Raw genomic sequence first — 11,351 nt, 5'->3', positions numbered from 1 at the left:
GCGTCCGCCATGGAGCGCGGGGGTCGTTTTCTTGTCCTTTTTTTTTTTTTTTTTAAATGGCTTCTTTGTTCCCTGCCCGCCTCCCCTCCCCAGCCTTGCATCTGTATCAGATACGATTAAAGGGATAGGGAAGGATGCTGGGCCAGCTCCTGCTAGGCTGCGGGAGGAGTGTTTAACCCCTCTGTTACCAGTGTCATGTCTCTGTTCTCAGTCATGTCTTCGTTGTGAGGACACTCCTAGATGAGAGGAGGCATCCCCTTCCACTAGAGGATGGTTGATGTGGAACCCGATCGCTTTCTTAGTTTGCTTTTTGAGGAGCTGGAGAAGGGTGCTTGTGTATGGTTAAGGACTTTCTTTTCCCAGTCTTCCGTTCACCCACACCACGGCCCTTCTCTCCTCCACCCCTGGGATTAGCTGTCCTACCCCTAACTCTGCCATGGCTCCCCTTATCCCCTACATGCTCCTGACCTGCTCGGCAGTGCACTAGTTCCCTTCTGGACTCTCCCCACAGCCTGTAGTCTGGGGTAGAGATTTCTCCTTCAATTCACTGAGTGGTCACAGGTTTATTTTGCACAGAACTGTTTACCTTGACATCACCGTCATTAAAAGTCATTACGTTGTTCTGCTGCTGATGCTCTTGGTCCTATATAGGACTTCATCCAAATAGTGCCACGAGTTTTAGAAAGCTTTGAATGTGCTCTGCAGTTCCTGGACCTCCTGCTTATTTTACTCACCCATTAAGTGCCTAGTGAACACAAAATCACAGGATAGATCACGTGTCTTTGCTCTGAAGCCTTTGGAATCCATTTTTAGTTGTCGTGGAGTCTCTGTTTTAATTGGAACCCTACCTTGCTCCCATTGGCCTTGAAAGAAGTTCTTAAGCAGACCAATACCTGCTGTACATTTTCTTTCCAAACATCTTCAGGTAGTCTCCTAGAACCTGACTACACCCCGGATGTCCTCTTCAACAGCTAAGGTACGTACTTCTATTCTTGAATACAATGTGTGTGTGTGTGTGTGTTCAAATTCTTGCTTGTGGAAGGCAAGAGGCTGGGTGCATTGAGTTTCTACAGAGAAACTAATGGTTGTTCCAAAGTGCTTCCAAAATACACAAGTTTGTGTAAGAGAAGTTTTTTATGAAGGTACATAATGGCCACCTGGAGATACGGAACTGAGAGAGAAACCCCACACTCCTATTCTGGAGAGAATTAATGATGCTAAGAAATTCTTGGGTGAAACACACACAAACAGTGCTCTTCTTAATGGCATGTGATGAATTTTAACTGAGGAACAGGATTCAGTGTTACTACATCCCTCGCTTAGGAAATGGTTGGAGCTGGGTTATGAGCAGAAGAGTTTCATCTCCATGAAGGAGTGCAGTAAGCCAGCTGGAGTTCTGCCTGTGTCCTCTCAGTGACAGGCAGAGGAAAGCTGGGCACGGGATCCGTGCGGTGTTGTAGTGACACATGACAGACTTACCGGGGGGGGAAAAAAAAGAGACTTTCATGAAAGAGGTCAAAAAAAAATCCAGAGACATGAAAATGAAACTTTTAAGTTTATTATTCCATATGTTTAATGCAGAGTTAATGGTGCTAGGACAGCATAGAGACTGGGGAAAGGGAGCTGGGGGAGGAAGGTGCTACTTGCATAAATAAGGGGACAGGGCTTGAACAGGTTACATGCGTACAGGGAGCAAACATTCTACATGATCTTTTCAGACACCACGAGGAGAAGTCATCCATAGCTAAGGGAGGCAGGAAGGGCATCTGACAGTCATAACAGCAGAGGGAAACAGCGGCACGGATCACAGTCCATGTTTGGTCCAAGTATTTTATCTTTCTAGACTGGATTATCCACTGGAAGGTCCCACAACATGTCTCTGCGATCAATTGCCAGGAGTCATTTTTTTTCCTGCAGCAACTTCTGTGCCAATTCGCTCCCTGGCATGGCAAACCACCCCAGTCCTGGAGGTGTCAAAGGAGAAGTCAGCAGACTGTCCTCAGGCGTTAGGCTGAAAAAAAGAGGGTTGATCTGACTGCAAGAGTTGCTTGCTTCCAGTTCGAATCCCAGAGGCAAAAATGAGTTCTTCTGCACCTAACCAGGCTTGTTTTCTTTACACTCATCCAAGACTGGGTGCGTATCTACCTTGCTTAAAGCCACAGGAGCATCTTTCCATCCCCAGTGAAGGTAGGAGGGCAGTGTTGACGGATGGCAATATGTGATGAACAAATGAGCAGGGATGCACGCCACATCAGCCTGAGTTTGGAGCAGGGGTTCAAAGTGAGCAATGCAATTGCCTCTGGGTGTTGGCAAGTGCACAGTAGCTTTCTTGGTGCCTCCACTTTCAGGGAGGCATGGTCGGGCACTGGAAGAGCAAGGACTAGGTTTGCTCAGAGGTTGTTTGGGATACTGAAGAGATTAGAAACGACTGAGATGCCAGAAATACCAGACACAAGTGAACGATATAAAGTAATTGTAAGAAAGGAGGATTCACTCACAGCACCTTAATGATCCACAGGTCCTGCCCCACCTCTCCTGCACCTCCATACACGAACACATGTGCACACACAGGCTATGATATGAGAAAGGCTAAGAGTGACAATGCAGTTCCTGAGTCCTACGCATTGTTCAGTCAAGCCTCACAAAAAAATCCATGCAGGAAGGAGTGTGGGATTAAACAGAGGCAGGACGGAGAGAAGAGGCGAGGAGAAAAGCTAGGGCGCAGTCGTGGAAATCAGCGGGGAAGCAAGCGTAAGTTGGTCTTCAAACGGGGATCGAGAGTCATGCATGTGTGAATCTTGGGCAGGACTGCTGCGCAACACTGATCGCAAGGAAGCCGGCCGTGCCGTCCTCCCCGCTCCTCCTCCCACAACATGTTCACCACGGCTGAGCAGCCACCCTTCACCCACAGCAGGTGACAAAGAGTCGGCCGTTGTGGTCTTTTGGAAACACTTGCTAACTCACTGGAGGAGTCTGGGGCGGGGAAGGAAAGGACAGTGTCTCTTCTCTTAAATCCAGGGTGCACACAACGAAGCCCGCCACGGACCAGTCACTCCATGTCTTGAATCCTCCTCATCTAGAAGGCCAATAAGGTGTTGCAAGCCAGTGGCATGGCCTGCGTGAAATCGGTAAAGGGCAAAAGGACGAAAAACCTTCCTCGAGGCGGGTGAGCCAGCGATAGCCGGGGTCAAGAAAGGCACTTCCAGATACTCAGTGGGTTTTGGTGGCTGGATGGTGGCACTGAGTGACCTCGGAGTTCGGAGGCTCTTCTGCCTGTGCTGATTCTTCGGAGCCTTTCCGTCGCTGCTTCGGTCACTGTTCCCCATTCCCTACGGTCTGGAGAGAGTCGTATAGACGGGCTGTTCCCAATGTGTGGGGCTATGGGACTGTGGCACGGAGGGTGCAGGGTCAGAGATGGCGGTGTAAAGGGGACGTTGGGAAGGTCCCATGTAGGAGAAGGCAGAATAGAGACCAGAGGCTTGGCTGGAGTGGCTGTAGTAGGGTCCTGAGGGCTGGTGGTCAGGGTAGTCAAACTGGGGCCTGGAGATGGAGGGGAAGGCCGAACCGTAGTGGGGCAGACTCAGGGATGTGTAAGCTATCTGGGAGGTGGAGGGCTGGTCAGTGTAATGACCTCCGGGGGCGGACCCCTCCGTTTTCACCTGGGCCTTGGAGTCCACCACCGGTGATGTGGCGGTGGACAAGGAGACCCCGTGCTGCTTGGAGATCCAGGCCGAGTGTCCGCTGGCCGCAGCCAGGGCGCTCCCGAGGCCGTAGCCAGCCGCCGCGGCTGCCGCGTAGCCCCCGACATGGCCTGGGTGGCCAGCGTGTCCGTTGGGCGGCAGGTACTGGTCAAACTCGTTGACGTCAAAGGTCTCCATGTTGGACATCACCTCGTGGCTGATCTCCCCGATGTCCACGTTGCCAAAGTCGATATGGGGCTTTCCCCCTTCCCCCAGGGAGCGCCCTTCCCGTTTGGAGTCGGCTTTGCCTGCCTGCAGCTCGGTCTTAGGGGTGGTGGGAGGCGTGGGGGGGCCGTGGCTCTGACCTGCAAGGTGAAAAACATTTTGAGGAGGAAAGAGAGAGAAGAAGGTGAGTTACTGCTTTATACCTGGGCAGCTCCACAGGCCAGCTCCGCTCCTCCCAGTATGCCAGCAACTGCACGAAGACTTCAGTGGAGGGAGGGAAATGGCCAGCCAAAACCAAACCTTTTTATATCATCTTGCCAAAACCAAGGAAAGGTAAAAGGATACCCCACCGGAGAAGAGGAATGTAAGTGCCATGAAACTCAGGCATGCCCCTATACCAATGACTCCAGCAGTCTGCTGGGTCGTGAGCAAGGTGTGAGCCACACCACTAAGGCTTTTACAGCGATGGCTTGTTTTCCTGAGCCTCCCCGTCGGCCGTAACCTGCCAGTGGGTTCACAGAGACCTGGGACTCACCTGAGGAGTGTTCTGGGTGCCCGTCGGACATGGGCGACCCTTCCCCGGGATGCCTGTGGTCCAGGTGGGCGTTCTTGTAGTGGGCCTGGATAGCGGCAGCCCCGCCAGCCTCCGCCTCCACCTGGCCTTCGCCCTCGCCCTGCGCGGCCTTGCCGTTTTTCCGCCGGCGGGGCTGGTACTTGTAGTCGGGGTGGTCTTTCTTGTGCTGCATCCTCAGCCGCTCCGCCTCTTCGATAAAGGGGCGCTTGTCGCTTTCGTTCAGCAGCCTGCAGGGGCCAAGGTGGTAAAGAAGAGGGGAAGGAGAGGGGCAGGTGTGTGAGAAAAAAAAAATCCCAATGCACACAATTATAGGACACAACATATAAATCCAAGCATCAGGGCGTTGCCCTGTTTTAGGGTATTTCCCAGAACAACAGGGAGAGCTGGGGGTGATTTAATGGAGACAGCAATGTTTTCCTCCTCATCGTTAACAGTCAGCATTAATAACTCATTGTCGTGGTCAGTGCCAGCGCTGGGTGTCCCTTCCCCAGCTGCATTATACTTCTCAGGAACTTCAACAGCCTCACTTGCATTTTAGTTTCACCCCCAAAGGAAAACCCAGCCTTTCACAGCCGTGGAAAATAAGGCTGGACAAGCTGCTTTCAAAGATTTCGGGCAAAGTAAGGGAAGCTGGGAGCAGGCCTCAAACAATGGCAGTGTGGCACACCCTTAGTACCCATACCGCTGCCTTCCACATCTCTTGCTCCTCCCCAGACTGTTTTTATTCCAGTTTAAGCCTTCTTGTGAGCTCTGCTCTGAGTTTGAACATAAATGGTAGTAATTGGCATTGGCTACACCCAAGCTACTGCCTGAAGCTCACTGGGCCTTTAAGCCTCTTGCAATATCCTAGAATGGAATTAAAAAAATTTAGAAGGGGGAAAATGGTGTATCCTGCTCCTCCTGGAGCTCCTGCTCGCTGTAGACAGGGATAATGCGAAAGGTTGAAACACAAATGCCCAGCCCTTCTTGAACGTGGCCTTGTAGTTGTAAAAAATTAGCTTCTACATTGCTAGACCATGTACAAATCGGTAAGCTTTGGTCTCTAGATGAAAGGCTGTAGAAATGTAAGCTCCTTCTCTGTATTCCTGCCAGATCATGAGCTGCTCTGGTTAAGATAGGATCTCCAAGAAAATCATGAAATGTACAGGCAGGGCAGCTCAGAAAGCTTGAAGATGAGAACGATCTGGTTGCTCAAGGCTTAAGCAGCTTCAGTTGGAAGCTCTTCAGTTTAATTTTGTGGTTTTTTCCCCCTCAAATATCCTTGTGACTTAGAGTCAACCTGCTTCCAAGCAGAAACCAGTGCTCTCAGAAGGGGCCAGTCTTTTCCTGTGACTTGTACCTCAAGCACCCCAAAGCCCTCAGCACTAAAAGGCGAGCGATTCTGTTATGCTGTAGGCACTGTGGAAGAAGACAAGGCCTGAAAAACAGAAGACAGAGGGGAGGGATGTCTCAAAGATCACAAAGATAAAACTGCAGAGAAGGACCAAGGGGTCACCAGCAAGTAACTGGCTGGTTTCTAAGCATGCCCGTTCTCACCACTCTCTCTGCATCCCCCTGACCATCAGCCAGAAGGTGTGTGGCGTGGCCTGGAGCACGTTACGGTGCTGACCTGGGTTCACTCTAGGCAGCCTGAGAAGGTCGCAGCCACACGCCGCATTCCTCCGCTGCCTTAATCCTGCAGATTAAAGCAACTGAGCCACCATGAATCCAGCACCGGCTTTTCTGTCTCCCTCCTGCCCCTGTACACCATGCTCACACGTCCTGGAGGGCTCTAATCCCTCAGCCAGCCCTGCTCCAGGCTGCCCAAGAGGTCTGAAGGGACAGCCCGTCCAGCCATCCTGGCCTCTGGAGGCATCAAGGACTGGGAAGCAACCTCACACCATCCTTGAGGACACCCCTTCTCCACGGGAGATGAAGAAACGGAGGCAAACTCTGCAGCCTTACAACCCTTCACTACAAGGAAGCTGGGTTTAGGCTTCTCTACACTGCCAACCCAGATGGTGCCAGAGTTATTAAGATGCTGTGGTTGGGACCGAAATGTCTCCTTTTGCTCCAAGAGGTGCTTCTGTAAGAGGCTGGGTGCCGGACAGCCAGCTTTGATCTGCTGGATGTACCAGTGAACTCAGAGCAGAGCTTCCAGTGGAGGCCAGCAGTGAAGGCCGACGCTCAGCCTTCCACATCTGGCCTGAACCAGAGTCACCCGTGTCTATGCAGGAGTCAAATCCCTGCCCTCTGATCTGTGCCTGGTCTCCTCACCGCCTCTCCTCTCCCCTCGACAGCCGCCCGCTAGCAGTGCCACCAGCAGGCCAGCGGGACGTCCACTCCCCGCGCCTTTGTCTTCTTCCCCAGCCTCCCTGCTCCCTCCTCCCTCCCGCTGGGATCAGAGCTCAAATCGGCTTTAGCAAAGTGAAACTGGTGCGAGCAGGCAAAGGCCAGGAGATTTGGGGGATTTGGATTTCACTCGCTTCCTGCCCTCCCCCTCCGCCCCCCACGCTCCCCTGTCGATAATGCACAGGAATCTTGCACGGGCAGAGAACTTATGGATCACGGAGCAAAGCCCTTGTGGGGCTTAACACAGCCCTCTCCACCCACCCCGGCACCAAACGCCACCGATGAGTCGGTGTGGTGGGGATGGGGTCGGCATCTCCTGGGGCACAGCCAGGGATGGCTTGTCCTACACGTCCACAGCCCCAGATTTCATGGGCATCACCCTGTCCTGGGCACTTTGCCTTGGTAAGGTGGGGTGCAGAAAACGAGGGAGCTGCCACCCCCATACAAAGGTCCCTTCATCAGGTCTCCTCGTCCCTCTCAACAGCCCCGCTGTCCCCTTCTTCTTGCGTCCCGCTTGTTTTTGGCCCTTTAGACAGCGCTGGCTGGCGTGTTGGCTTAGAGTCACGCCGACATTTTCAGCAGCCGGCCTCCATTTGAGAGCTGTTCCTCATCCCACCCCAGGGAAGGAAAGCAGCCAAGGCGAGCTTTCGTCAAGCATGGAAACCCTCCCTTCTTCTCCTCCCCTTCCCCTCGCCCTCCATTTTAGCGAATTCGCTTCTTCATCTGCATCCTTCTCATCCCAAGTGGACACAAACCAGGGGCCATAAGTCCCCCCCAGTCCTGGGGTCCTGCAGCCCTTCCCACCACGGGCTGGGACCCGTGGAGGATGCAGCGGTGGCACAGAGCCAGAGGGGCCACCAGCTGTCTCCACCAGCACACCCTCCATCTTCCTCCTTCCCCAGCGTTGCGGGCTGCCGGGGCTGCGTGCTCCTTGCTCCTTGCTTTGCAGGCGGCTGGAGACGGCCCCCACACCCCTTGTACACCACCCCCCTTGGCCGCTCCCTTCTCCCACACCTGCTCCTAAGTCAAGTCTGAGCTGGGAGAGGGTGAGGAGAGAGGTTGGGAGCCGAATCCCCTTCCTCTCATTCCTTTCCCCTGCGGCCGCCCCGGGGGATATCTGACAACGCGGCAGGGATGCCGTGTGGCAGCAGGATCTCCCCGGCTCCCTCTGGCCCATTTTCCCCCATATCTCCTGCAGGATGGCACCATCCTCACTTTGCAGCTCCCCAGTGCTTTCTGCAGTGTGCAGCTGGAGATCACGAGCCCCGTGAGCAAACACAGCACTAAGATTTTCTAGTAGAAAAACTACCTGGACTAGCCTTCAAAAAGATTTTCCAGGCTCTGCTGTCCCTACCCATCACTGTTCGCTGGGCATATATTTGTCTTAAAGGTCTGCAGGCAGCCTCTGTGCTCACCAGCTCTCGCTCCCTGCACTGCTAACGCAGCCCGTACCCGTACAAGCTCACAGCCAGCCACCTATGTGGAAATACACTTTGCCACTCATGTTTTCCAAAGCAACTAGGGATTTAGGCTGTTGGGTTTGGGTGGTCACTTTGTAGGTGATCTGTAAGCATCCAGGTTCCTTTGCAGGAGACCTGTCAAATGCATTTGTGACATGACTGAGATTAATCCAGAGCTCAGCCGGGCTGCCCGCAGTTAGACGGGCACATAGATGCAATACCATGGGGGCGGCAGGAACCTAAATGGGGGAAAACCCAACTGCACCATGGCTGAAAGGCTTGGCTCAGGGCTGCAATCCTGGAAACCTTCAGGCCACCTCCCTTGGACTTTTGTGACCTATTGTTTGCCCCCAGCCCCACAGAAAGACACGTACACGTCGTCCTAGCCAGCTCAGATGCTGACCGTGCTGCTGCACCCATAACCCTGGCGGTACAGTCCCATACGGGCTGGCACAGCTCCGAGAGCCACTGTCTGCCCTAGCAGCAAAGACTCGGAAAGGATCCGTGTCCCAGCAAAGCCATCGGCACCCAGCAGCCACGACCCCAGGACTGATCCTGCAAGCTCCTCCGCGTGACGCACGCGCTCTCTGGCTGCACAATGCCCTACGAAACAGCCGGGGCCCTCGGCAGGACCTCAGCCATCACCTGACGGCCACGTCCCCTGCTGCACCCGGCCGCTCTTACGCTGGTTTGCCGGCGGCAGGAGCTGTGCTTTCTCCTGCTCAGGTGCACAAATGTCACCACGGGCCGGGGGCTGCGTCTCCGTGCACTCTTTCTGCTGCAGCTGTGGAGGGATTTACCACTCTGCTCTGTTTTCAAAGGAAATGCAGTGTCCGAAGGGAGGCCACTGCTCTAAAATCTGGCAGTATTTCACAACGAGGGAATGATACCTTGAAATAACACTCTGGGAGCAAAGAAAAAGTGGATTCAGATGCAGAGATGTGAGCGAGGGGAGCCAGAAGGAGCTGGGAAGCAGAGCAGTGGAGGCAAAGTGTAAGAAGGAGATCAGTTCATAATGGCACAAATGGAAGAGGACACCATGGTGATAGTAGGTAGAGATGGCTGTGTGGGGACAACAAAAGCTGTGGGGGGGAACGGAGCGAACCAGTGGGCTACCAGGGTGGAGGTGAAAGAGCAGGTAGGGGGCTGAGAGCTGCGCATCGTAGTTTTGCCTGCGGTCCAGAGGCTGGCAGCAGAGCCCGAGGATCGAGCAGCAGGCTGGGTAGAGGAAAATGAAGGCAGCAGGGAACAAAGCGGGAGGGAGGGAAAGAGCATCAGAGGAGACCTCTGCCTTCAGCTTCCCAAAGAAATCCATTTGCTTGAGTTACAGCAGACACTGGCGGGTCGGTGTAAATGGGGGGACACAGCAGAGGGAGAAACCGATGCTCAAGGGCTCAGTTCTCCCTTGTGAGCAAGGAGTTTTGGAGTCAGGAGGAGACCTGTTGGACAGGGTGTGTTTCACTTCTGCTTGGAAAAATGTCTAGTGGCCCATCTGAGGCAGAGGGCTTCCTCCCACGCAATGCTGTCAGGATGGGAGAGGGAATGAAAGGGCCTCTTCACAGGAGGCCGATGGCCATGATAAGTGTTGGTCGGTGCAAAGCAAGGGGGTGACAGTGCGGGGGGCTTGCAGCAGAAAGCGCTTGTGATAAGTCAACGGGGTTATTGGCAGAAATGGCCCGATGGGAGTGAAGCAGCATGGCGAGCCTTGCACGCGTGGGACCCCTTTATAGCAGGGTCTCTCCTTGCCCACCACTCCCCACCATGGGCCTCGCTGCACCTGCATGGCCTGCCGAAACCAGGACCGACCCGGGAAGGACAGGTGGGTGGCTCGACCCCGGCTCCCTTCCCTCAACCTTCCTCCTCAGCCATGTCTTCGTTTCCCACTTGCTCTGCGGCACTGCGCAGAAGATAACCCCTGCTGGTGTGGGGACCCGAGATCAAACAGGCTCAGGGCAGCCACAAGCGAGTTAAGTCTGACAGGGCTCAGCCCAGCTTCTGTTCATGCACAACTTTGCCCAACAGAGGGTGAGCCAAGGAGGCAAGGTCTCCCCTGACAGTCAAGTAGGACCAGGATGAGTGTCCCGGTCAGGACCAAGAGGGAAAGTTAGAGGGAAACAGGTGGAAAACGGAGGCATGGGTTCCATCTGGGGTGGAGGTGAGCTCTGCTGAGGAATCCTTCCCTACATATACAGGGTACATAACAGCCACTCTTGCCCCGTTCTCCCGGCCACCAGGGAGGAGGCTCCCCGTGGGGAAAAAACCTTCTCAGGGGACACCCCCTCCATCCCACCCCATCCCCAAACTTCCTCCTGACTACATATTCCTCTCTAGGACACCTCTGGGCCTCAGCGCTCGCGCACCCGCTCTTACCTCCAGAGCTTCCCCAAGGTCTTACTGAGCTCGGCGTTGTGGAGGTGCGGGTACTGGTCAGCCAATTTCCTCCGGGCAGCCTGTGCCCATACCATGAAGGCGTTCATGGGCCGCTTGACGTGGGGTTTGCTCTTGTTACTTCCATTGACCCGAACGGGCATGGGTACCAGGGTCCAGTCATAGCCGCTCAGCACCTGGCTGACCGCCTCGCGGATGCACACGGGGAACTTGTCGTCATCCGCCTCCGAGTCTTGCTGTTCCTTCTTGACCTTGCCCATCTCTCCGTTCCCGGAGCCGGCGAGGTGAGGAGAGTTGTCTGATGCCATAGAGGGTCCCGGCGAGAGGCAGTGGTGGTCTTCGGAGCCCACCGGGCTCATCTCCACCTCTGAAAGGTCTTGGTCGTCGGCCATGGTCTCTTCCTTCTCAGTGTCCTTCTTCTCACTGGGGAGGGGAGGGAGGAAGACAAAAACAAAGGAAAGAAAGGAAAAAAAAAAAAACGAGGGGAAAGAGAGAAAAAGAAAAGCGACCACCAAATCCAACAGGGACTCTGCGCTCTCTGAAGAGCTGACCACGAGACAGGGGCCGCTTGATAAAAACACAAGCAAAGCAATTGCCATGCACACCACAAAACCCGTGATCGAGGGGGGTGGGGATGGGCCGGGGCCCCAATTAATCGGGAGCTCCTATCTTTGCAGTCATCCCAAGCTGGTG

At 54.3% G+C, this 11,351-nt stretch overlaps 1 protein-coding gene across 1 annotated transcript; it reads right to left on the bottom strand.

Moving 5' to 3' along the window:
• Positions 1-3,329: 3,329 nt before the first annotated feature.
• SOX10 (SRY-box transcription factor 10) lies at positions 3,330-11,065 on the bottom strand. Its single transcript, XM_035551971.1, has 3 exons — positions 10,641-11,065; positions 4,441-4,706; positions 3,330-4,045 (listed from the first exon to the last, which is right to left on the bottom strand). The coding sequence occupies exons 1-3, from the start codon at positions 11,048-11,050 to the stop codon at positions 3,330-3,332; spliced, it is 1,392 nt and encodes a 463-aa protein (XP_035407864.1). The 5' UTR covers positions 11,051-11,065.
• Positions 11,066-11,351: the final 286 nt, after the last annotated feature.

Source organism: Cygnus atratus, chromosome 1, assembly GCF_013377495.2.
Source record: "Cygnus atratus isolate AKBS03 ecotype Queensland, Australia chromosome 1, CAtr_DNAZoo_HiC_assembly, whole genome shotgun sequence".
In the NCBI taxonomy this organism is placed as follows: Eukaryota; Metazoa; Chordata; class Aves; order Anseriformes; family Anatidae; genus Cygnus; species Cygnus atratus.
Note: the sequence above shows the minus strand (reverse complement) of the source record. Positions and strands in the feature narration are given on the sequence as shown.